This window comes from Ambystoma mexicanum, chromosome 7q, assembly GCF_040938575.1.
Source record: "Ambystoma mexicanum isolate Mex_15411 chromosome 7q, UKY_AmexF1_1, whole genome shotgun sequence".
Classification (NCBI taxonomy): domain Eukaryota; kingdom Metazoa; phylum Chordata; class Amphibia; order Caudata; family Ambystomatidae; genus Ambystoma; species Ambystoma mexicanum.
The window spans coordinates 1094816677-1094844555 of NC_090941.1; the positions used below are offsets into that span (position 1 = coordinate 1094816677).

At 47.9% G+C, this 27879-nt stretch overlaps 1 protein-coding gene across 1 annotated transcript in view; it reads right to left on the minus strand.

Annotated features, from left to right (window-relative positions):
• Nucleotides 1–15471, minus strand: part of LOC138528200 (indolethylamine N-methyltransferase-like) — a 31988-nt gene extending 16517 nt beyond the window's left edge. The window contains exon 1 of the mRNA XM_069639653.1: nt 15233–15471. Within this exon, the coding sequence (XP_069495754.1) occupies nt 15233–15471 (239 nt within the window). The remainder of the gene's footprint in view (nt 1–15232) is intronic.
• Between the last annotated feature and the right edge of the window lie 12408 nt (nt 15472–27879).

Genomic DNA, 27879 nt, shown 5'->3' on the forward strand with positions numbered 1-27879 from the left:
AGGCCAAAACACACCCCTGGGTTAAACCAATCTCTACTGGAATATTACTCGATAGCAGACCTTCCGCATTCAACCTCACCCTCAATTTATTATTGGAGTAGAACATCAGAAGCAGATTTAATAAACCAGGCGATTTACCCCAAACAATGTATACATATATATGTAATTAACGATCTTTCAACGGTGAGTCAGCAGTTGAGATGAATTGACATCTGGCAAGGATGTGAAAGCCCTGTTTTTTGGGGAATTTTGATTAATTAATACAATGATGCAGGTAATTCCATCTCTGTAATGGTAATCTGCAGATCAGAGTCCCCTTTCATAAACTCCATACCAAAGGTATAGTGTGTGCCTGTGCCCTGCTGACTCAGTATCCTGATCTGCAGGGCCTGCTCTACCAGTGGCACAAAGCAGGTTCAGAGGCCACAGGTGCCCATTTGGCAGCTGCAGTGTGAGCAAAGTCTCTGCTGTGAAAGGGCTGCATTTAAGCTATGTTACCCTGTGCCAAAACTATGATGATTGTAAGTAGCCCATGCTGGTGACAGAGTAAACCATGCCTAAGTTAGGGCCTGGTGCATGGAAGTTCTCAGAAGCAGTGCAGCCAAATCAAATTGATATCACACATGTGTCAGCCCTGTGGACAAGGCTCAGCTGTAGAAGGGTTATGTGTGTTCTTCCCAGACCGGCTGGGACTTTTCCTACTTGCAGGAATGTAGCATGGTGGCATTGCCTCTGTTTGTTCCTTTGTAAGGGCAAGTAACACCATTTTCAGTGACAGCCACTCCAAAGGAAGCTAGAGGAACAGGAATCCAAGGTCACTCCAATTCAAAAAAGGTTCAGCCTCACACCAGGGTTGAACATATCCTAAGGTCTTTGATGCTATTGAAAAGGGAAGGGTTAGTGTAGACAGGAAGAATGCTGCATAGTTGAGGGATGTTTCCACCATCTTGTTTTCTCTCTGCCTCTCCTTCCTGTCCCTCTAGCACAAAGCACTTTGGGTGTGATGTCAGACGGGAAAATCCACTCCTCTCAAGAACAGGGATCGCTAGCATTAATCCAATCATCTGTGGCCATGTACCTTCAAGAGAAGGGGTCTCACAACACTTCTTTGAATCATCATTTTCACCCCAACCCAATTTTGTTTGAACCCTGCTGGAAGTGCAGTCCTTTACACAGTCATCCAGTTGTGAGGGGAAGGCAGGTGTCTCATGGCTGATGTGGGCTCTGTCTCCTAACAATCCACATGGACCATTGACAATGAATCTGCGGCTTGAACATGACCTACTTCTCTGTCAGTCTCAGCAGTACACAGGACCTCACAGTGTTTAAGAACCCTTGAAGTTTTGTGCAAGCCTCCCCTTTTTTGGGAGCCTGAGAACAAGGACCCTTCTTGTCCCTGAGTCCCTGAAGTGCGACCTGAGGAGTGACTTGCTGCTTAAGAAAAACCTGCCTTTCTTACAGCCACACTGGGGCTCAGAGAACCATGGGATCCAAGACAGCCAGGATCCTAGTGTTTTCACCTTTCAACTGCTTTGGGGCGTGTTTCAAGACCAATTCGACACGCTTATACCACCAGGGTCTCCATTGTTGTCTTTTGCATTCTCTGGTCCTTCTAATGGTACTACTGACTGCTAACTGCCCCCATGGTCCATTTTTGGGCCCAAGTGACTGGTTATGTCACTTATATACTGTTTTCACACAATAATGTCCATTTAGAGAAGATTGTGGCTATTACTTGCCTTAAGAACTGTACTCGGCACTGACTGTGCATATATTGCCCATTAGGATTGCACATTATACTGGGGCTTGTACTTGGAAGCAACTGATTATAAATTGAGTGTAAACACAAGTAGAACATAAGCTGAATCGAATCAATTGGAATGTATTGTTCATTTTAGCAAATATAGATTGTTGTTATTTGGTCTGTATGTTTTTAGGTTTTAATTTATGTGTGTTTCCTTTTTAAGTTTACACACTGCTTTACTTTCTTATGTTGTATTATTTTGTTGTGTGTAAAGTTTTATTTTACAAAACTATATCACATTAAATAAATTATAAATAATAATGACTTGCCTTACTCCTGTCATTCATGACTCAGATTGCTGCATCTTTTCCTTTATGATTGGGTTGGTTCTTGGTTTATAGACGTGTGAGGGCAGAGTAGGGGTTTTAGTCTCTGCACATCCAGGGCAGAAGTCAATTCATCACAGAAGTATTTTGCAAAGTGATGTCATCTTTCATGTCCTGGGTGTTAGTCTTAGCTAGGCACGGTGGTGGCGTGAGTTATAATTGCTTAGCTTACCATGACTAACGAATTTCTGGGGGTTTTCTATTTTACTTGTAACCATAACATCCCTCTAACACACTTTTTCCACTGTTTTGGATAGGTTTTTATTAGCGTAACTTAACCATAACGTCCCTTTAACAAAGTTTTTTCACTGAATTTCATAGGTTTTTACCAGGATACCCTTAATTTGTATACATAGCCCATACAGCATACTGGCCCCGCTGCCCAACATGATAGCCACAGAGTCAGCGGACTGTGAGACTGTCTGCGGACTTCAGACAGAATTCACACTGCCCAAAAGCACAGGGGTCACCTTACATTGTTGTAGCGTGCAGCAACCAAACAGAAGATGTGTAAAGAGCAACACACATATATTCTATAATAAAAAAATATGTATGTCTACAAACTGTGCACTTTTGTAAGCAGAAGTGCAACTACGTAGGTTGTGCAACATAATGGAATGCACCAAGAACAACAATACCCTCTGCATCTAACAATATTACTTCAGTGTTGCTTTGTTTACACAGTCACAAGCAACTATCACAAGCAAGGCCAACACAACTAAGAAGAGAACCTTACCAAAAATAGTAAGTACACAATATTCCGTCATGCAACAGTGGAGTTTGTTGTATGTAGATGACTTGTAAGAAGCATAATTCTTTTTGTACAGAAATGGCAAGCACCCTGGTGTGGCTAGAGGAAAATGTTCCCAAGAAGAAATGAGTGACGATAGTAACTCTAATGGTACACAGTGCAATTTCTACAGTAGGAAAAGTAATGCACATTGATTCACATGTCACTGAAACATACTTTGTTTTAACAGCACATACTGGAAATGAAGAAAATGGGGTTGAAGTAGCAGCAAACGTTCAAGAAGATGGGCACATACAGACCCAAATGCAAATGTTGGAAATGAACTGATAAGTCTGTGTGCTAAAATGGATCAGCTCAACAGCAATTTTGCACAGTTGAAGACATTTGTAGAAAGGCATATGATGGACAGTATTAAATACCACTGCCCCACTAGTACCTGGGTCCCTTCCACCTGTCCCAGCCAATCCACCCCACCAAATCCCTGTAGTCAGTAGTCAAAGATGCTATGATGATACCTCAATACTTTCCTCCCCTGATGAAAACACCTCTGCAAAGCCCCAACTCCCCCACATCCCCTATATATGTTTACCATTCGATACCCCTCCCTTTCCTAATTATGTGTATGTGTGTGTGTTAATAGATTTCTATGTGTTTACTCTTGTTGAGTGTGTGTTTTTATTTAATTAAAAAGTTGTGTTTGGAGTCTGCGGACAGTGCGACTGTCTGGGCTGTCCGTAATCACAATGGAGAAGTCCTACGGACACTGCGCCTGTCCGGACATGTCCGCATGGCATACTTTTAATTAGTTCGGGGAGCATACCAGCCTGTCTCATGAAGGTCAAGATAAGGGGGACCCATGCAAGTGGCGAGGCTGAAACAGAATTAAATGCACTAAAAGCTGGAAACTGAAGCAGATTCATGGTGAACTAACACGTGACCAGCCAGGTGCGAAGAAGTACCACCGCCTGATGTCATCCAGGACCCGAGGATGCCATAACTTTTCCCGATAAGAGACTACAGTTTCGAGGCCATCCTTAGCCAACTAATTGACACATCGCCGTAAAACATTGATTGATAGAAAGGAGGCAGGGTGAATCCTGGGTGTCCATTCTGCATGCTGCTAATTAAAGTGGAGATTTATGCTTAGGGGTGTAACTTGCCCAATCACAATGGACCATGTAATCTAGGGTCCTATAGATAATGTAACCATTTGGACGTCGTAGTTGTAGTGACGTCCATCACGCGTGATGTAGAGGGATGGGCGTAGATGCCCACCCGATAAGAGTTAACCTATCCACATGCTCTGTTACCATATACAGATATAACACCTATGCTTAAGTTACCTTTCCTAACCAATTATATTGCATGATGAATTTTTATAGAATTAGACGTCAGTGATGACGAGTTTTGCCTATAACAATGACTGTTCGACTGAAGTTCGAGGAAGTCGGAGCAAGACAGGTGATCGCAATGCTGCTGACTTCCATTTGTTTCTCTTTTTGATGTACTTGTCATTAAACAGACTTTGTTTTGCCAGCTTACTGAGTCCTCATTATTGAGTCGTGTTGGAGTAAGTGAATCCTGTACCCTCTGTCCTCACATTGTGCAGCTATCTTGTCTTACAAGTTCTAGAGGGTGAGCGCTGACCTATGGGCTGTCAGTAAATTCCTCTCCACCTGAACACCAGGACTGCTGTGCAGTGCTGCAGGTTGCTGTTTTGCTGCTTTGCAGATTGGTGTGTTGCTGGTGTCCTGATTACTTGGATAATGGCACCCATGGCTGCTCCTGCGGCTGCTTCTGTCTCAGTACCACCCCCACCCCCACCACCACCACCATCTTCTGGAGGGCCTGGAGAGGAGAACAGGCATGGTGATGCTGAGGGGGATCAATAGAGGAAGAGTATGAGGTAGTGGAATCTCCCACTACCAGCTGCCAGCATGAGTCTTGAGTGTGGAGGTTATTTACCACCTTTGGTGTGTACCCAAGATGCATGCAATATGGTACTCAGTCCTGGAAAGCCTGGGCTGTAGAGCTATGGGACCACCTCCATGTGGCGACACCTGAGGTAGAACCACAAGGCAGCAGTTCAGAGGGTTGTCCTTTTCGAACATGGTAGCAGGTTGAGTTCCTCTATTGCATCCTCTACATCTGCTCCTGTCACCACAAGAGACACTCCTGTGGGGCAGCGGACCCCTGAACAGACCTCACATGCCATACATAATGCAGTGGACTGTTGCCTTTCATGGGTCGCTGTACTGTGTATGTAATGCAACGCAGTACCCTGCAAGGGGGAACAATTCGAAGTGCTTTTGACGCTATGGTCCGGGAGCACGAGAAAGACATCCCCCTCTCTCCACCTGCCCCTTTGTCCATGTGATTGGTGCCACTTGCCTACCCTCCCTCCCCTCCCTTCTGTGTCATGTCTAAGAAAAAAGCCCACAAAATTTACAAAACACCAAAAATAAAAAATAAAACGCCTCTTTTCAGAGCCATCTTTCACAGTTGAAAAATAGAAGTGCCAAAAAAATGGTGCAGGCCCCGGCGCAGCCTGCAAAATCCACAGACAGCGCGGTAGTCTGCGGACATTAAAATAATTTAGATGGTAGCGCCATGTATATCATTGCACTCATTTGCCTGAGAAAGTGGTGGCTCTGTAAAGAGCCTTTTTTGTTTTTTTGTTTTTTGGAAGATTTAAAGTGGGCAACACCTACTACAAAATGCTTGCTATAGTTGCAAAAAGAGCTGCAAAGCATTTTGGACATTGCGCAAAAAGAGCTGATTGCCAGCATCAACAAGATGGACTCCATCTCTGTGAATAATATAGGGACTATAAAATGTAATGTTTTCATTGTGGAAGGATGACATGCTAACATCTCTCAAAGCGCAAACAACTTTGTTGACAATGCGCCTCGCTTTCCCCATTTGCAGACCAAATGACCTGGAGCGCAGCCACATCTGTCACTGCGCAATGCGAGAAAGAATTACTCTGGAGTTTGTAAACCTGTCCATGACTTTCCAAAATGCCTCCTTCATCGCAAACTGCAGTGAGATTCCGGTAACATGGCTTAAACTGTTCCCTCCACAATGAACAATATTAATGGCCGGATGTTAGGGCTTCATCAAAGTGGCACAAAGTGGAAGCAAGTCCACCCACTTCATGTCAGAAAAAATGGCATTTCAAATGGTAGACAAAGAAATGCCATCTGCAGTGAAAATGTTGACACAAATAGAATTAATGTTCTCATTGTGGAAAGGGAACATCCCAGCACCGCACGAAAATGCAGACATTACTCTGTTTACAAGACACCTTCCTACATCTTGCTGAGGACAGAGGACATTGGGGTTGTTCCATACTTCTCTAGTTGTTATGTGTGAGAATACCATCTGTGCACTGGGTAAAAGCAGCATCAGTGTCTTCACCAAGTCCTTCAGTGCACTGATCAAACTTCCAGCACTGACATAACCCAAATGTAGTGCTCCACAATGCACCACTACAACATCAGGAGTACTGAAAGTGGCCATATTGCTGCATACTACAAGCACTCCTTGCAAATCATGGCCAGGCACACCGCACCACAAAGCCTACACTCCATAAAGTCCAAGATTGTCAGAAAAGCCTCTTTCCTGTGCATACCTCTGCAGATCACTTACAAAGGAATATGCAACCATCATCAATGTACTGTGCAACACTCAGAGTACAGGTCTCCTGTTATTCCCAAGCACCTGCATCAAAAACTACTATAAAACCCTCGAAGATTTTTCCTTCCAGATTCATCCACATCTTCATGCATCAACACAAAGTACAGGTGTGGATATATTTTGGAGAGTAAATGTGCAACTCTTTTACAAATGCATATCATCAGGATTCCTGCCACTTACCCTGCATAACCTACTCAGTATCATACTCTCATTTGTCCCATATTCTGACATCAAGTGGCAGTTACTTACAATACTGTATGCTTAGAAAGTTTTCTTTCAATTACCACTTTCATAACAGTTTGAAAACAGACATTCCAATTTCAGCATCACTCTGTGTGATTTTATTGTAACAGAAAAGAAGTCCACATGTGAAACATTTCCACAGCATGTTTAAGGGCCAGATCCTATATGAAACTGCAGTATATGACCATGCCATGCATGCTTGCCCATATCACCCATTATAATGTTGAAACTGTTATTTTCTTCTTTCCTCCTATCAGTTTTAAAACCACTTATCCCACTAACACACCTGCAGTACAACTTCCACAATACATACTGAAAACGAAAACATAATGTATGTTACCAAAGCATGCCATGTACATAGATTGAAAAATGACAACATGCATTGCGTTTACAACTACTCCTTTGAGCACCTTGTGCAGGAAACCAAATGAATGCATGTGCACATTTACAGCACAGCTGGCTGTAATTGTTAATAAATACATGAAAGGGAAGGGAAGGGAAATAATTTCTCCAACATACTGCAATAGCATTCATGTGCTAAGCATCCATTTATGGGAAAGTGAATTAAGTTGCACACACTAACATTCTCCTTTATAATCTGTACCTCTTTCTTCACTTCTCCATTTTTCTCAGCCTACTGGGACTTGCAGTACGCCATTTACAACACAAATAGAGCAACAACAACTCTCCCACTTTTGAAACTGCAGCCCCGTAGGTCATACTTATCACAGGACCACCAGCCCCAATACCAACAATGCTGGTGCTCCCAAGTCCCCATTCCCATACATTGCTATACAATTGCACACAATTAGAGAGGCCCATTTTCTAACACCTGACTTTCCAGGCCAACAGGGCCTGCAATATCCTAGTGACACTGGGAAGGTACCTGGCAAACACATATTAGGAATCAGGTGGCAACAGTCTGCACCAACAGCAGTGCTATGACCATATTCATAATCATGTGCAATTTTACTGTCTCTTCTTGCCTACAAATCCTCTTGCAGTCTAAAATAACGTATTCTTCTAGCACAATTATTGTGTCATTACCACACATACGCACTAATTTTCTATTTTCCCAACTGCAGTGAAGATCAGGCTCCTGAAAGACAGAAATGTCTCTACAAGACAACTACTCTTCACATCCAAAAAAGTAAGTGCAGTAGTGTAGTAGTATTCTTTCTGTTACTCATACAGTGCAGTGTAGCCATATAGTAGCCTATAGGATTCTATCCAAACCAACACCATTTTCTTCACTCTAACTCAGCAGGCACACTCTTTGTATTCTCATCTGAACACCAGTATCGTAACACCCACTTGTATCGTACAAAACATCATAATGTCCTTAGTTATTCATGCAGAGTACACTGTCATATGCACTGCAGAAACCCCTTGAGATATCAACACACACATCTACTATTCCAACCTTCCGAACCAGAATTAACAGCCCATTGCACAATCACACAGCCCTCTATATGTGCCTACCCTGATATTCACACACTCATGCACAGTGCACGCAAATACATTGCACAACTTTCAAACCCACACTTTCCTTTTTTCTCCAACAGACAGAAGAGAATGCCTACAAAAAAGCAGCTCTGTAGAAAACAATAAAAAAATAGAGCAGATAAAACTAAAAGCATGCACAATAGTCATCCACCTCTAGCAGAGTTTGTAGCAAATGTTCAAACAAAACAGCTAATACAGTCACTGAACAGAACTCAAATAGCTACCAAGTAAGAAATGATGGCCCCTCTTCCAAAAAGTAAAAATAAAAAGAAATGTATTAACAAGAATAAACCTACCAATAGCGCTACCACTGCATCTACCAATGTTAACGTAGCCACATTGAAGCAGTCCAAAAAATGTATTTGACAAAAAAGTTCCACCGTAGAGCACTTCAAAATCTTATAAAAACAGCAGAGAAATCATGCTCAACCCTTAAAACTTACAGTAGAAGACTAATCCTGGAAGCGCTCATTGACAGTGCAATACTACTCAAAAGAAAATTGTTTAAATTAATTTTAACGAGAATGAAACCACTAACAAAATTAATCAGTAAAGTACAAAACGTACTTCGCAACATGAGCAATGTCAACATAGATACCTTTGCAAACGTCTGTGCAGGTGAGTGGATTCACACAATCTACACAGAACCATATTTCAATGATGAGGCATATAAACAAGAACAGAGAAACCCAATTGCCACACATAGCAGTAGCCGCGGGAATTAAATAGTAGTCAACACCATTATGACAGAAGAAACCTTCATTCAAAGAATGTCCCCAACAAGCTTACAATCAACTCTCCATTCCACTGAACCAATCCGTCCTGTCTACAAATGGCCCTGCACCTCAATGTGTAACATACAAAAACAATCCTTCAAATCTTTACAGTAATTCCTCAATCACTATGTGAAAGAGAAAATAAGAATAAAAACGTTGCAAACCATGGAATCCTGTCCAGTGCGCAATTACACCGGACTATGAGGACATGCATTAGCCTGCATTTCCGGACCTGCTTGCAAAAGCACCTTCTACCATATCAAAATGTTAGCGACACTTCATTCCATCATACGGAAATTTGCCCAGGCACTGTACTATGCAAAAAGTCCTGTTTTAGAACTGGAACATTTTAATCACATTCTCCTACATGGCACAGGCAAAGAAATCCTTGAAGAAATACAGCATATCCAAAGCAAATATTTTGGAAGTGAAGATCACTTAGAAAATCCAGTAACTTTAGAGAAGAGTAGCGAAAACCTTACAAACGGCAACCTTACAATACACACGTACAAAAAAGAAATTGCAAAGTTTAAAAGCACATCTGCTGAAGTACCAAACCAAACATGTGTGTGTTGTCGCAGAAACTTTGATACAAAGAGCACCAAAACTGTAAATATAACATACACAATAGAATACAATGAGGAATCCCAATGGTTCCAATTAGCTCTCTGTCTTATAGCAGAAAACAAATATACGAAATGACTAGCCCCTCAATACTTTACACATAATGCACCACAAAGCTTGATAATAGCCAAATGCCTTCACGGGCTATCCCTAATAACTTGGAAATATTCCCACTTCCAAAACCTCTCCAAAAGCTTAATTTATATGAGAGCATTATAATTCAAATAGGGTTAATAGTCATAAAATCGAAAACAAAAAAGTCGAATTTCATTTTTATTGCGTTTTTTATTCGAAATGGGGGCGTACCCTCCAAACCCCCTTTTTATTTTATTTTGTTTTTACCTTTTTTTTTTTACACTTGAGAGCCAAAAAATAAATATAAATAAAAAAATAAATCATTCGACTTTTTTTTCGGCATTATGTTTTCGATTTTTTTGACTTTCGACATTTTTTTTCGATTTTATGACTTCACACCTTCAAACAGTACACCCATTTCGAGCTATAATACGCCTTCAACCTAAAACAGCCAAGTTGCCTCCATCTGAATTACTGAAAGGCATTTGTGGCAAAGTAGTTTATTTGCCATTAGATCTTAAAGAAAATGTAGACAATCTAGGAGTGCTATGGCCAATAGATCAATCTTTGATTATCCCACTGAATGGTGTACCTACGAAAGACAACAACTGGTAGACAAAGTTAGAGAAGCCCTACACCATCTTAAAGAGAACATTGAGTACTACAAAGAAATACACAATACACATTGGAGAAAACCTATGGGAAACTACTGAAATAATTCAGGATTCCTCCTCAACTGGCCAATTTTAACTTGTCGATCCCATTAGGGCATCCAATATTTTAGACCAGTGTACAATTCACCCACTGCACTCGAAAGACAACATAGACGATGCACTAGAAACATATCAAACGCGGCAAGGCAAAGGATCACCAGTCAGCATATGGGAAAAAAGTGTATAAACACAAGCCTTTCCTCTGCACTTTCCTACTGGAAAAGGGGTAAGGTATGATGAAAGATGCACACAAATAACAGCATAAGAATACCGCTCTTTAGGAGTATATTCAGAAGACCCCAGATTCAGACAAAATGTTGAATACATATTCCACCTCCTGTTTGAAAGTGAACTAGCAACTCTATGTTACAGAGTTGCACACATTGAAAACATGTTCAAATATTTTTTAAACATGTCTGCTAGGCAACTACTACAAAAGCCAAAGTTTTGCAGTCAAGTATCACAAATCTCTTGGGAAACAGGTGTGGTACAAAAGAATACTAGTTCAGAGGTCACTCAGATGTACGGTGTATGCTACAGAACCTTGGCCCACCCACCTGGTTTGTCACTTTGAGTTGTGCAGATTATGCATGGGAAGACTTGCACGATGTCCTACGCATAGCAAACCAAAACAAAGAAGGGATAGCCATAGAAACACCAGGAGAACTCTGCTCTGTTGACCCTGTAAATGTATCAAGGTACTATCACCACTGCTTTATTGCTATGCTGCACTTCATCTGTAATAAAACAATTCCTCCCCTTGGAGAAGTGCAACACTTCTTTTGGAGAAAAGAATATCTATCCAGGGGAGCACAACACATCCACATGCATTTGTGGATAAAAGATGCTCCTAAATCTGGTCAGGACAGGGATGCCACTGTTTTGCAGTTCATTCACAAATATGTTACCTGCAACATCCCTTCATAAAACACACATAGTGAGCTACATTTACACATTTTACACTTCCAAAGACATAAATGTGGCAAATATTGTCGATGCAGATATAAAAACAGGGAAATACTGCACCAAATGCTGTTATGGTTTCCTAGACCAGTTTCATCAAAAGTAAACAGCTTCATGTCTTCTGTTAGACACATTGTGAAAGGCAAATCGCCTAAAAACACATAATGCATTAAAAGAAGAGAAGCTTCAAAGTATATCAATGATTACAATGCAATCTTTGCCCTCTTGTGGAATGCAAACATAGATATACAGTACATTGCAGACAATTCCACTGCTGTTGCATGATATGTCAGAGCCTACCTAACCAAAGCTGGGAAAACAGAGCTAAAAGACCCCTGGGATTACATACCATCTGACAAAACACTGTCACAAAAATTGTACAGTTTTGGCATAAAAAATGCTCTCCCGTATAGAATGTGGATGCTAAAAAGCTGCAGACACAGTATTGCATGGCAAATCTGAAAACATAGTCTGGATAAGCCTTGGTCCTGCTGCATCCAGAAAAAGAGTGGTCAAATCGTACCAAGATATAGAAACAATAGCCAAAAATGATTCCCAACAGCCAGAACATTTTGAAAAGAAAAATGTATTGGACCCATATTACCCAAACAGGACTACTGCTTTGGAAACCATGTGCCTATACCACATACTCCAATATTTCTCATACAAGAATAATATTAAACTAGATGAAAAAAAGGGTAAATAAATAGTCAAAAAAACGTGTGAAGTCAGCCTTGTTAAACTTACCAAGCCCAGCCTAATTAATCATATAAAGGTATCATTTCAAACTCCTCAACATAGAGAACTTTAGTACATGGCCCTGCTCCAACTTTTTAAACCATGGAGAAAAGAAGAGGATGGGCCTCATTACACGGTAGGCGGTAGGGGATTACCGGCACCGGTAAGGGCACCGTTGCTGGTAATCCCCTACCGCCCTACTACGAGTTCCCATTGCGGTTCCTCCCTTAACGCCTGGTTTTTCCAGGCGTTAAGGACAGGACTCGCAAAGGGACTTTAGAGCTAATAACGGTACCGCAAATTGCGGTACCGTTATTAGCACCTTCCCCATTCCCATTGAGCCCTATAGGGCCTCAAACGGGAATCGGGAAGGGCCCTGGTGAATGGGGAATTACCGGCCCCACCAACCTTGGAATGGGGCGGTAATAGCTCCATTCACCAGGGCGGAGTCAGTAAGGTTTTGGAGACCGCCATGGCGCTATTAGCACCATGGTTACCTCCTACCGTGTAATGAGGCCCGATGTATTAGGCACCCATGACTCCTTTTGAAGATGCTTTCAATACAAATGAATGCAGTATAAAAAATATCAATTTCAAGCAGTACAAAAACATGTTGGACAATGAACGCCAAAAAGAGGAAGAAGTTCACGCACAACTAAATGAAGACACTCCGGAGGGCAGTCAACCTTCTGTTACAGGAAGCCAATAACCACTTGGAGAGCCACTCATAATAAATGAAGCAGCATTAGCCATGAATGAAGTAGAAAACACCATGGGTGTCATTACGAGGTTGGAGGTAAGGGATTAACGGCACCGGTAAGGACACCAGTGCCGGTAATGCCTTACCACCCTATTCCGAGGTCCCTTAGCGGGTCCCTTCCTTAATGCCTGGGTTTACCAGGTGTTATGGAAGGGACCCGTTAAGGGACTTCAGAGCTAATAACGGTACTGCAAATTGCGGTACCGTTATTAACTCCATCCCCATTCCCATTGAGCCCTATGGGGGCTCGAATGGGAATGAGGAATGGTTCCTGGAATGGGGACTTACTGGGTCCTCTAAGGTTGGAATGACCCGGTAAGTCCGTATTTCGGGAACCCGGACCCGGTATGTGGTAAGGGGGAGCCATGGTGCTAACAGCACCATGGCTACCTCCAACCTCGTAATGACCCCACATGTGTCAATATGAGGAATCAGAAGAAAACTTTGCTTTGCTGAAATACAACTCCATGATGAGCAACATAGCATTTTGCTAGAAGTAACTAAAGAAATGGAACATGGTTTGCAGAAGTAAAGTACAACTTGTAGCTGTCAACATTATACACCTGTACCCCTCTATGTAAGTGGTGAAACTGGTTGAGGCAAAACATTCTTAATAAAAAATCATCAGCAAATTCCTCCAAAAAGTTACAAATAACAAGCTTTCAGCTGTTGTAATAGCTCCCACAGGTTTAGCTGTCTACAACATAGGAGGTGTTACTTAACACCGACTGCTACTCCTTCCAGTAGTACACCAAAACAAATTAGAGTACTACAAACTTTCTGAAGCAAATGAACATGCTCCTAATAGATGAGGTGAGCATGGTCTCCAACCTAATGTTGGCTTTGATTCATCTCAGATTGCAAGAGGTCCTTAAAACCAACTACGTAGAACTCTTTGGAGGAAAACATGTTATTGTTTTCAGAGATTTCACAATTAATACCAGTCAAAGGTGTACCTATTTTTAAAACCTTAGGACACAAACTGTACCGTAACACACTTGGCATCATACGAAATGTAAATCTCTGGCAACATTTCCAATACAGAGAACTAACTCAAAACATGAGTCAGTCTGCAGACCTCACCTATTCTAATATGTTAAAAAGCAAATGTACTAGAGATCTTTTTAATCCTGCATGTTTTTTTATCCCACAGACCCAATGATTATGCAACCAAACACAGCAACTGTGCAAAATGCACAGAAATGTTGTTTGACGCATAGTACTTGCAATGCACTAGTTATGAGGGTCAACAAAAGACATGACTATATCACATTGTGTGCAATGCAACATTGTGTAGTACCTTACCTAACATATTATGCTGTTTTTTCACAGATAAAGATGCAAAGATTTCTCCTGCATTACCATGTGCAAAAAAACAGATTGGGCCTCATTACAACCCTGGTGGAACGGGTTAACGGGCTCCGCAAAGGAGGCAGACCCTCCTTAAACCCGTTAAACCCGTTCCGCCACATTACGAGGTCCCCGCGCAGGACCTGGTAGGACGCCTGATAAAACCAGGCGTCGTTCCCGGGTCCCACGAGGGGAAGAGGGAGCAAACAACGGGCCACTCGTAATCGGCCCGTTGTTTGCCCCCTCTCCCATTCCCATTCAGCCCTATGGGGGCTGAAATGGGAATGGGGAAGGTCCGGGCCCGGGTTCCTGGAGGGAGGAATTACCGGGCCCACCAAACTCGGAATGGCCCGGTAATTCCCCATTCTGGGAACCCGGACGTGATTTCAGCGGCAGCCATGCTGCCAATAGCAGCATGGCTACCGCCAAGGTCGTAATGAGGCCCATCCTGTGCCCGCAATGGTACATCAAAGAAATGCGCCATTTCCACATCAATGGTATTGTGTGGCTGCATTCCAAAAAGTGTACACTGCCTATACAGTATGTATAATGACAATACCCATATAATTATAATGCTTCTTTCAAAAGTCTATTTCTGTACACATTAGAACAATACCTGTGGCCAGTGGCCAGATTCTTGGGTGCATGACCGTATTATGCAGTGGTGGTTGTGTCCAGTCCCCAGCCTTATAGATCTCGGGAGGAGTAATTACCTCTTGGGATAATGAACCTTCCCCAACTTATAGTGGATGGGTCATTATCCAGCGATAATTACCCCCTCCTTCGGTATATAAGGCTGTATTATTGATTGGCACGCACCTGTATTCTAAATATGAATAAACTGCTTGACATGCAAATGAAAGGTTTGCAGCTTTACACACTTCACCTGGTACAGCATTCCTACCTGTTTCCTTCCAATTCACAGACAAACTTTGCCGAATGACTCCAATCAAACGCTCCACATTCCTTCTTAACCCATTTTCTGGCAGACTCCACATGACTCTCAACGAATTCTGAGTAAATGATTTCTTTGAAGCACCCGCATGCGGGGAAAAGCATTGCTAAATTTGCTCCATACTGAATTAGTGTGTCTCCTGTCACAGCACCTGGTTCAAAGGGAACAAAAGATACCAGGCATATCATGTTTGTTTCTTTCATAGTCCATTAATAATTACAATAAGAGCATGAAGAATCAATATACATTATAATGTGACCAGCATGGAAAGTAAAACAACACATAGGGTCTCATTAGGAGGCTGGCGCTGACGGAATGAAGGGGGCCAGTACGGGACCAGCCCCCTTCATTCCATCAGGGTCGATTACAAGCTTCCCATTGCGGGACCCGGAACGCACGCTTGGTAAAACCAGGCGTGCTTTCCGGGTCACGCGAGGGGAAGAAGGAGGTAACAACGGGCCAGTTGTAATCTGCCCGTTGTTACCTCCATCCCCATTCCCATTGAGCCCTAAGGGGGCCCCGCAAAAATGTTCATAATTGTTATGAGAAACACAAAAAAAGACTGTATTCAGGTGAATTAGAACAAGCTGCATTGAATGTATATCTACAAATGTTTAAAATGTGCAGAGGAAAAAAAAAACTTTTTGTGTCGAAGGGCTCTTTCGGTCCAATGCCGTGGAACTCTCTGTCGTGTAAAATTTTGGGTTCGTCCCCCTTGGAGCCTCAAAATTTATTTCATGGTAAGTGAATTTAAATTAGAAGGTTGCAATGGCATGGTAATAGTGAGCTCACAGGTGAATTTTCAGTACTCTTAGTGTTTTCTTTACCAAGAAAAACACGCAAGGCAGCTTTTTGAAACAGAATGACTTTTTGGCAAAGCGCCATATATGGCGCTTTTGCCAAGAAGTAACTCACTTTCATGTCAAGGCAAAATACAGTTTTTGTGTTTCTGAAGGCGTTTGTACAACTCAGGACCCACCACTGGTATTGATGGAGTGTCCCGCACATGTATCTAACCTATTTACATAACTTTGTTTGTTGAAAACTTGACATTTCCAGTCTGAGGCCTTATTGATCAGTCCACTGTTGGAGACTAATTCTGACACCGACATCTGTTGACTCCAGTACACCTTTACTTTACATACCTGCAGCTTAACCCGAGCATGCTAGCCAATATATTTATCACTTGGGATCTTGTGAAGAAGATTTGACAGGCAAGGCAGCTTTTAAAAAAAAGTGACATTGTCGGCCTTATAGCCTCAACATTTTATTTCATGTAAGTGAATTTAAACTAGGCGGATGCAATGGCATGGTAATAGTGAGCTCACAGATGGATTTTCAGCATTCTAAGTGTTTCCTGCACCAAGAAAAACACATTTTAATTTCTGTCAGCAGTGACAAAAAGTGTGAAAATGTTCAAAATTGTAATGGGAAACACAAAAAAGACTGTATTCAGGGGAATTAGAACAAACTGCATCGAATGTATATCTACAAATGTTAAAAATGTGCAGAGGAAAAAAAAAACTTTTTCTGTGGAGGGTCTTTTTCGGTCCGATGCCATGGAACTCTGTGTCGGATAACATTTTGGGTTCATCCCCCTTGGAGCCTCAAAATTTTATTTCATGGTAAGTAAATTTAAACTAGAAGGTTGCAATGGCATGGTAATAGTGAGCTCACAGGTGAATTTTCAGTGCTCTTAGTGTTTCCTTGGCCAAGAAAAACATGCAAGGCAGCTTTTTGATACAGAATGACTTTTTGGCAAAGGTGCCAAAAGTAACTCACTTTCATGTCAAGGCAAAATACAGTTTTTTTGTTTCTGACAGCGTTTGTACAACTCAGAACCCACCACTGGTGTTGATGGAGTGTCCCACATATGTCTCTAACCTATTTATATAACTTTTTTTGTTGAAAACTTGACATTTCCAGTCTGAGGCCTTATTGATCAGTCCACTGTTGGAGACTGATTCTGACACCGACATCTGTTGACTCCAGTACACCTTTACTTTGCATACCTGCAGCTTAACCCGAGCATGCTAGCCAATATATTTGTCACTTGGGATCTTGTGAAGAAGATTTGACAGGCAAGGCAGCTTTTTAAAAAAAGTTACAGCCTCAACATTATATTTAATGGTAAGTGAATTTAAACTAGGCGACTGCAATGGCATGGCAATAGTGAGCTCACAGATGGATTATCAGCATTATAAGTGCTTCCTTTCCCAAGAAAAACACATTTTCTATCAGCAGTGACAAAAAGTGTGAAAATGTTCAAAAAAACTGTATTCAGGGGAAACAGAACCAGCTGCATTAAATGTATATCTATACATGTTAAACATGTGCAGAGGAAAAAAAATCTTTTTGTGTGGAAGGTCTTTTCGGTCCGATGCCATGGAACACTGTGTCGGGTAAAATTTTGGGTTCCTCCCCCTTGGAGCCTCAAAATTTTATTTCATGGTAAGTAAATTTAAACTAGAAGGTTGCAATGGCATGGTAATAGTGAGCTCACAGGTGAATTTTCAGTGCTCTTAGTGTTTCCTTGGCCAAGAAAAACATGCAAGGCAGCTTTTTGATACAGAATGACTTTTTGGCAAAGGTGCCAAAAGTAACTCACTTTCATGTCAAGGCAAAATACAGTTTTTTTGTTTCTGACAGCGTTTGTACAACTCAGAACCCACCACTGGTGTTGATGGAGTGTCCCACATATGTCTCTAACCTATTTATATAACTTTTTTTGTTGAAAACTTGACATTTCCAGTCTGAGGCCTTATTGATCAGTCCACTGTTGGAGACTGATTCTGACACCGACATCTGTTGACTCCAGTACACCTTTACTTTGCATACCTGCAGCTTAACCCGAGCATGCTAGCCAATATATTTGTCACTTGGGATCTTGTGAAGAAGATTTGACAGGCAAGGCAGCTTTTTAAAAAAAGTTACAGCCTCAACATTATATTTAATGGTAAGTGAATTTAAACTAGGCGACTGCAATGGCATGGCAATAGTGAGCTCACAGATGGATTATCAGCATTATAAGTGCTTCCTTTCCCAAGAAAAACACATTTTCTATCAGCAGTGACAAAAAGTGTGAAAATGTTCAAAAAAACTGTATTCAGGGGAAACAGAACCAGCTGCATTAAATGTATATCTATACATGTTAAACATGTGCAGAGGAAAAAAAATCTTTTTGTGTGGAAGGTCTTTTCGGTCCGATGCCATGGAACACTGTGTCGGGTAAAATTTTGGGTTCCTCCCCCTTGGAGCCTCAAAATATTATTTCATGGTAAGTGAATTTAAACTAGAAGGTTGCAATGGCATGGTAATAGTGAGCTCACAGGTGCATTTTCAGTACTCTTAGTGTTTCCTTTGCCAAGAAAAACCTTTGAAACAGAATGACTTTTTGGCAAAGCTGCCAAAAGTAACTCATTTTCATGTCAAGGCAAAATACAGTTTTTGATACATTTTTAAATTTCTGTGTCAGCAGTGATAAAAAGTGTGAAAATGTTCATAATTGTTATGAGAAACACAAAAAAGACTGTATTCAGTAGAATTAGAACAAGCTGCATTGAATGTATATCTATAAATGTAAAAAATGTGCAGAGGAAAAATAATCAACTTTTTGTGTCGAAGGGCTTTTTCGGTCCGATGCCATGGAACTCTGTGTCGGGTAAAATTTTGGGTTCGTCCCCCTTGGAGCCTCAAAATTTTATTTCATGGTAAGTGAATTTAAATTAGAAGGTTGAAATGGCATAGTAATAGAGAGCTTACAGGTGAATTTTCAGTACTCTTACAGGCCGATTCATGGAATTAATGTGTGCCGAAAATTCCGGCACAGAGGTGCCAAAACGTGTGATTCGCAGTAAAAGTGCGAAAATCGCAGTGCAACTGCGAAAATCGCAGGAAAACCAGCACACATCGATTCATGGAAGTCCGTGCGCGAGAAAAATATTGGATGTGCGCTGAAAAAGTTCGCAGCGCATGCCGGCGCACAGGTCATCCAACAGCGTGCGCCACGGCCGCTGCGAAATCGCACATAGCGCGGCGCACATTACAAAAGTAGGCGGAACACGGGGCGTAACACTCGGAATGGGGAACAACGCGTGAAAATATGGGCGTCACGGGGGAAGTACAGGAGGCAAGTGCACGGAACGCCCACACGCTCGCCTACAACTCGTATTCATGGAATCAAATAGGGCAAACCAGGGCACGGTCAAAGACGCGCACAGGGCCAATCAAGTACGCCACAAGAAAGCAGGCGGTAGCATCCCTGCGCCTGACATAAATGTGTGCCAAAATGTGCGCTAACAAAAAGCACCCATATACAGCTATGATGAATGATCCATACTGTGGCCCTCTAGGACAAATGAGGTGCAAAGGGGTACCGACAAACACGGACACCCGCTGTGTGAAAAATAGCGTGTACATGTATTACGGGGTTCGCGGGAAGTTCCACACGCGATTGACCGGGGCACGTGTATTCCGGTGTGCACGTGAAGTTTCACACGCAATTTCAGCAGGGTACGTGTACTCCGGATGCGCGGGAAATTCCACACGCGAATCCAGCAGCCTATGTGTATTTCGGGGGTGCCGGGGAGTCCCACACGTGAATTGGCCGTGTGGGTCCTCCCAGCTGTTCCCTCTACACCCTCCACAGCCCCTGCAGGCGGCCCACACCACAGGGGACTACCCTGCACCCCTGCACATGTCCCGCAGGCAGCCCATCCACCATGGCCATGCCCCCAGCCAACCCACATGTCACCTTACACTACTGCCCACCAATGCATGTCTCCCAGCACCCCCAACCCCAGCAGTGCAGGGCACCCTCCACCAGGCCCCTACTCATGTCCCCCTGCACCCCCACCCACCAGCAGTCAGGGGCACCCTCCACCAGGCCCCCACTCATGTCCAACTCATGTCCCCCTGCACCCCTACCCCCCAACACTCTGGGAAACCCTCCACCAGGACCCCACTCCTGTCTCCCTGCACCCCCACCCCCAGCACTGTGGGGCACCCTCCACCAGGCCCCCACTCATGTCTCCCACCTCCCCACCCCCCAGCAGTGCGATTTGCCTGGGTACGTGTATTTCAGGGGTGTGCGGGTAGTCTTACACGCGATTTCATCAGGGTACGTGTATTATGGGTCCGCGTGAACTTCCACACGCGATATCAGCAGGGTACGTGTATTACGGGGTTCGCGGGAAGTTCCACACACGATTGCCCTGGGTACGTGTATTTCGGGGTGCGTGGAAAGTTTCACACGCAAATTTGCAGGGTACGTGTATTTCGTGTGCGCGTCAAGTTCCACACGCAATTTCAGCAGGTTACGTGTACTCCGGGTGCGCGGGAAATTCCACACAAGAATCCAGCAGCCTACGTGTATTTGGGGGGTGCTGGGGAGTCCCACACGTGAATTGGCCGTGTGGGTCCTCCCAGCTGTTCCCTCTACACCCTCCACGGCCCCTGCAGGTGGCCCACACCACAGGGGACTACCCTGCACCCCTGCACATGTCCCGCAGGCAGCCCATTCACCGTGGCCATGCCCCCAGCCAACCCACATGTCACCTTGCACTACTGTCCACCAACGCATGTCTCCCAGCACCCCCACCCCCCAGCATCCAGGGGCACCCTCCACCAGGCCCCCACTCCTGTCTCCCTGCACCCCCACCCCCTGCATCCAGGGGCACCCTCCACCAGGCCCCCACACATGTCTCCCAGCACCGCCACCCCCCAGCAGTGCAGGGCACCCTCCACCAGGCCCCCACACATGTCTCCCATCACCCCCACCCCCCAGCATCCAGGCGCACCCTCCACCAGGCCCCCACTCATGTCCCCCTGCACCCCCACCCACCAGCAGTCAGGGGCACCCTCCACCAGGCCCCCACTCATGTCCAACTCATGTCCCCCTGCACCCCCAGCACTGTAGGGCACCCTCCACCAGGCCCCCACACATGTCTCCCAGCACCGCCACCTCCCAGCAGTGCAGGGCACCCTCCACCATGCCCCCACACATGTCTCCCAGCACCCCCACCCCCCAGCAGTGCAGGGCACCCTCCACCAGGCCCCCACTCCTGTCCCCCTGCACTCCCACCCACCAGCAGCCAGGGGCACCCTCCACCAGGGCCCACTCATGTCCAACTCATGTCCCCCGGCACCCCAACCCGTCTGAAACCAGGGGCACCCTCCACCAGGCCCCCACTCCTATCTCCCTGCACCCCCACCTCCCAGCACTGTAGGGCACCCTCCATCAGGCCCCCACTCCTGTCCCACTGCACCCCCACCCACCAGCAGTCAGGGGCACCCTCCACCAGGCCCCCACTCATGTCCAACTCATGTCCCCCTGCACCCCACCCCCCAGCACTGTAGGGCACCACCCACCAGGCCCCCACTCATGTCTCCCAGCACCCCCACCCCCCAGCATCCAGGGGCACCCTCCACCAGGCCCCCACACATGTCGCCCAGCATCGCCACCCCCCAGCAGTGCAGGGCACCCTCCACCATGCCCCCACACATGTCTCCCAGCACCGCCACCCCCCAGCAGTGCAGGGCACCCTCCACCATGCCCCCACACGTGTCTCCCAGCACCCCCACCCACCAGCAGTCAGGGGCACCCTCCACCAGGCCCCCACTCCTGTCTCCCTGCACCCCCACCCCCCTGCATCCAGGGGCACCCTCCACCAGGCCCCCACACATATCTCCCAGCACTGCCACCCCCCAGCAGTGCAGGGCACCCTCCACCAGGCCCCCACTCCTGTCTCCCTGCACCCCCACCCCCCAGTACTGTAGGGCACCCTCCAACAGGCCCCCACACATGTCTCCCAGCACCCCCACCCCCCAGCATCCAGGGGCACCCTCCAACAGGCCCCCACTCATGTCCCTCTGCACCCCCACCCACCAGCAGTCAGGGGCACCCTCCACCATGCCCCCACTCATGTCTAACTCATGTCACCCTGCACTCCCACCCCCCAGCACTGTAGGGCACCCTCCACCATGCCCCCACACATGTCTCCCAGCACTGCTACCGCCCAGCAGTGCAGGGCACCCTCCACCATGCCCCCACTCATGTCTCCTAGCACCCCCACCCCCCCAGCAGTGCAGGGCAGCCTCCACCAGGCCCCCACTCATGTCTCCCAGCACCCCCACCCCTCAGCATCCAGCGGCACCCTCCACCAGGCCCTCACACATCTCTCCCAGCACCGCCACCCCCCAGCAGTGCAGGGCACCCTCCACCTAGCCCCCACACATGTCTCCCAGCACCCCCACACCCCAGCAGTGCAGGGCACCCTCCACCAGGCCCCCACTCCTGTCCCCCTGCACCCCCACCCACCAGCAGCCAGGGGCACCCTCCACCAGGCCCCCACTCATGTCCAACTCATGTCCCCCTGCACCCCCACCCGCCTGCATCGAGGGGCACCCTCCACCAGGCCCCCACTCCTGTCTCCCTGCACCCCCACCCCCCACCAGCAGTCAGGGGCACCCTCCACCAGGCCCCCATTCATGTCCAACTCATGTCCCTCTGCACCCCCACCCCCCAGCACTGTAGGGCACCCTCCACCAGGCCCCCACTCATGTCTCCCAGCACCCCCACCCCCCAGCATCCAGGGGCACCCTCCACCAGGCCCCCACACATGTCTCCCAGCACCGCCACCCCCCAGCAGTGCAGGGCACCCTCCACCATGCCCCCACACATGTCTCCCAGCACCGCCACCCCCCAGCAGTGCAGGGCACCCTCCACCAGGCCCACACTCCTGTCTCCCTGCACCCCCACCCACTAGCAGTCAGGGGCACCCCCCACCAGGCCCCCACTCCTGTCTCCCTGCACCCCCAACCCCCCTGCATCCAGGGGCACCCTCCACCAGGCCCCCACACATGTCTCCCAGCACCACCACCCCCCAGCAGTGCAGGGCACCCTCCACCAGGCCCCCACTCCTGTATCCCTGCACCCCCACCCCCCAGCACTGTAGGGCACCCTCCACCAGGCCCCCACACATGTCTCCCAGCATGCTCACCCCCCACCCACCAGCAGTCAGGGGCACCCTCCACCAGGCCCCCACTCATATCCAACTCATGTCCACCTGCACCCCCACCCCCCAGCACTGTAGGGCACCCTCCACCAGGCCCCCACTCATGTCTCCCAGCACCCCCACCCCCCAGCAGTGCAGGGCACCCTCCACCAGGCCCCCACACATGTCTCCCAGCACCGCTACCCCCCAGCAGTGCAGGGCACCCTCCACCATGCCCCCACATATGTCTCCCAGTACCCCCACCCCCCAACAGTGCAGGGCACCCTCCACCAGGCCCCCACTCCTGTCCCCTGCACCCCCACTCACCAGCAGTCAGGGGCACCCTTCACCAGGCCCCCACTCATGTCCAACTCATGTCCCCCTGCACGCCCACCCCCCTGTATCCAGGGGCACCCTCCACCAGGCCCCCACTCCTGTCTCCCTGCACCCCCACCCCACAGCACTGTAGGTCACCCTCCACCAGGCCCCCACTCCTGTCCCCCTGCACCCCCACCCACCAGCAGTCAGGGGCACCCTCCACCAGGCCCCCACTCATGTCCAACTCATGTCCCCCTGCATCCCCACCCCCCAGCACTGTAGGGCACCCTCCACCAGGCCCCCACTCATGTCTCCCAGCACCCCCACCCCCCAGCATCCAGGGGCACCCTCCACCAGGCCCCCACACATGTCTCCCAGCACCGCCACCCCCAGCAGTGCAGGGCACCCTCCACCATGCCCCCACACATGTCTCCCAGCACCCCCATCCCCCAGCAGTGCAGGGCACCCTCCACCAGGCCCCCACTCCTGTCCCCCTGCACCCCACCCACCAGCAGTCAGGGGCACCCTCCACCAGGCCCCACTTCTGTCTCCCTGCACCCCCACCCCCTGCATCCAGGGGCACCCTCCACCAGGCCCCCACACATGTCTCCCAGCACCGCCACCCCCCAGCAGTGCAGGGCACCCTCCACCAGGCCCCCACTCCTGTCTCCCTGCACCCCCACCACCCAGCACTGTAGGGCACCCTCCACCAGGCCCCCACTCCTGTCTCCCTGCACCCCCACCCCCAGCACTGTAGGGCACCCTCCACCAGGCCCCCACACATGTCTCCCAGCACCCCCACCCCCCCAGCATCCAGGGGCACCCTCCACCAGGCCCCCAATCATGTCCCCCTGCACCCCCACCCACCAGCAGTCAGGGGCACCCTCCACCAGGCCCCCACTCATGTCCAACTCATGTCCCCCTGCACCCCCACCCCCAGCACTGTAGGGCACCCTCCACCAGTCCCCCACTCATGTCTCCCAGCACCACCACCACCCAGCAGTGCAGGGCACCCTCCACCAGGCCCCCACTCATGTCTCCCAGCACCCCCAGCATCCAGGGGCACCCTCCACCAGGCCCCCACACATGTCTCCCAGCACTGCCACCCCCCAGCAGTGCAGGGCACCCTCCACCATGCCCCCACACATGTCTCCCAGCACCCGCACCCCCCAGCAGTGCAGGGCACCCTCCACCAGGCCCCCACTCCTGTCCCCCTGAACCCCCACCCACCAGCAGTCAGGGGCACCCTCCACCAGGCCCCCACTCATGCCCAACTCATGTCCCCCTGCACCCCCACCCACCAGCAGTCAGGGGCACCCTCCACCAGGCCCCCACTCATGTCCAACTCATGTCCCCCTGCACCCCCACCCCCAGCACTGTAGGGCACCCTCCACCAGTCCCCCACTCATGTCTCCCAGCACCACCACCCCCCAGCAGTGCAGGGCACCCTCCACCAGGCCCCCACTCTTGTCTCCCAGCACCCCCAGCATCCAGGGGCACCCTCCACCAGGCCCCCACACATGTCTCCCAGCACTGCCACCCCCCAGCAGTGCAGGGCACCCTCCACCATGCCCCCACACATGTCTCCCAGCACCCGCACCCCCCAGCAGTGCAGGGCACCCTCCACCAGGCCCCCACTCCTGTCCCCTTGAACCCCCACCCACCAGCAGTCAGGGGCACCCTCCACCAGGCCCCCACTCATGCCCAACTCATGTCCCCCTGCACCCCCACCCCCCTGCATCCAGGGGCACCCTCCACCAGGCCCCCACTCCTGTCTCCCTGCACCCCCACCCCCCAGCACTGTAGGGCACCCTCCAACAGGCCCCCACACCTGTCTCCCAGCACCCACACCCCCCAGCATCCAGGGGCACCCTCCACCAGGCCCCCACTCATGTCTCCCAGCACCCACACCCCCCAGCAGTGCGATTTTCCTGAGTACGTGTATTTCAGGGGTGCGTTGGTAGTCTTACACGCGATTTAATCAGGGTACGTGTATTATGGGTCCGCGTGAACTTCCACACGGGATATCAGCAGGGTTCGTGTATTACGGGGTTTGCGGGAAGTTCCACACGCGATTGCCCTGGGTACGTGTATTTCGGGGTGCGCGGGAAGTTTCACGCGCAAATTTGCAGGGTACGTGTGTTAGGGAGAATTCTCTGTTTAGGCTGAATTTCCTAACGTAGTGAGTCCCCCAGCAGCTTTGCTGGATTTCTGGAGTTTCTTTTTTTCCATCCTGCCAAGAGTGAGACTCTTTTTCTCCCACTCTTGGACATGAATGTGTGTAATTCCTTTGAATGTCAATGTGTTCTATGGGCTATGGGGTCTTTTACTCCATAGGGTCTCATATGTTTTGCTATGTGTGTTACACCGCACCCTCCGTGCCATAGCACTGGGGCGTCCTAGCGGACCTCCATCATAGACTCCATACCCGGGGACTGACTACTGTCTCCCCGGGCATGTAAAGTCACCATTGGCTTTACTAGACCTAAATTTACTAACAGAACTAGTACAAACCATCCTATTGTGGACGTACTAGTAGGGGTAATTCGATTACTCCTGGGTCTGTTATTCGAGGGGGCACTGTCCCGTCCCCCCTCGTTGAGTTTTGGCTGGTGGCAGTGGAAACTACTTGTTATATTCAACCCCAAATATAACCCTATGGGATTCTTCCCATTGTTGGAGATTGATACTTTTTCTCGTTAATCTCTAACAAACCACCGGTTTACTTATCTTAAATAAGTCTATCGGAGGGTATTTTCTGCCAGAACTCGGTTTTTAAAATGGCGCCTGTGTTCGTCTCTGTGACTCCTAAACCAAAGGTTGAGCCCTTTGTTCCACTTTTGGCGGGCTTCTGTACGCAGACCCTCCAAAGTGGTGCCATTCTGTCTGGGTTACCACAGGGGTGTGGGAGGGGGTTTAGGCACCCTGGACTGAGTAGCCTTGCCAACTCCAGTCGCACTCTGGTGTGATTGGCCCAAGTGGTGAGCCACCCCGCTCACCACTTAGCGTGTTTTGATTGACAGCTAGGCTGCATGAATGGGGGTTTTCTGCATAAAAGCAGGGCTTTTGGGACTGGATCTTCAGAAGTCGCCACAGGACCTTAGAATCCGACGAGGGTAAAGCTGAGCCGACCTGCAACGACGACACCTCCGGTGGAGCCCTGCTGAACCGACTCACCACTTCCCGACGACAGAGGAGATCTCCCTGCCGGAGAGTCTCTTCCCCTGACTGGTGGGAACAACCAGTCACCTTTGCTTTTTCTTCGCTCCAGGACGCAGTGGTCGAATTGCCCGTGCAGAGCACCTCGGCAACCGGATAGCCACTACCCCTATACCGCGACCAAAAGGTGGTGCCTTGTGACGGAGCACTCTGCGGCTGGTCTCTTCCCTGGTGGTGCAACGATCTTCAACTTTCCTTCGACGACGAGATCATCTCTTCTCTTGGCAAAGACCCGACGTGCATCCACCACCAGGAACAACTACCCCCGCCGGAACTGTCTCTCCACAAACAAGGTACCGTGTCCGCCTGGCTTCCCTTTCTGCCGGATAGGGTGAGGTGTATTAATCCTCGCCTTTCCATTGAGTCGCCTCCAAGCTTTCTTTAACTTGCTGTTCTGAACTGGTCCAATCTTTCCATAACAATTTGCGATAAAGACTCGAAGAGCATTTCCACTGAGACACTTTTTGGGACATATCGCCTTGCCTCTCTCCGAGTGGGCCTGGCCTCTGAACTTTGTGATCTGCAGTAGACCCTGCCTTACTTGCCTTGCATTTGTCCCTAAAGTATTGGTACCAAGTTGATTTCATAACCTGCCTTATTTGTCTCTCCCGAAAACTAGAGTGCCATCTAGGTTAAAGCATACACCTCTGTCTGCAAATAGGTGATGCCGGTGAACCTAGACTTGTCGAACTATTGTCAGGGGGATTGATCTTTTTCTTCGTATAAGTAATGGTGATTGAAGTTGTTTGCCGTATTAGTACCAGAGTGTTTTCCATAGATGTGTTGTCATAAATAAATACCTTTATATCTTTACACCGAAGCCTTGTTCCGTGTTTTCTTGTTCTACTGTGTTAATTGCCCTATATTGTATACTCCACATACTGCCTAACTCTTCTTGAGGGAAGTCTGACTGCTCAGCCACAGCCACCAAGTGCATCTGTGTGGTACAGACTGCTACCAAGAGGGTTTACTGCCAAACACCTGTAGTCCTAAATCTTTTGCAGGGGTCCCAGAGGGAACTGCACAGGTTTCCGCCTAACACTGGTGTACAGCGGTGGGATTTGT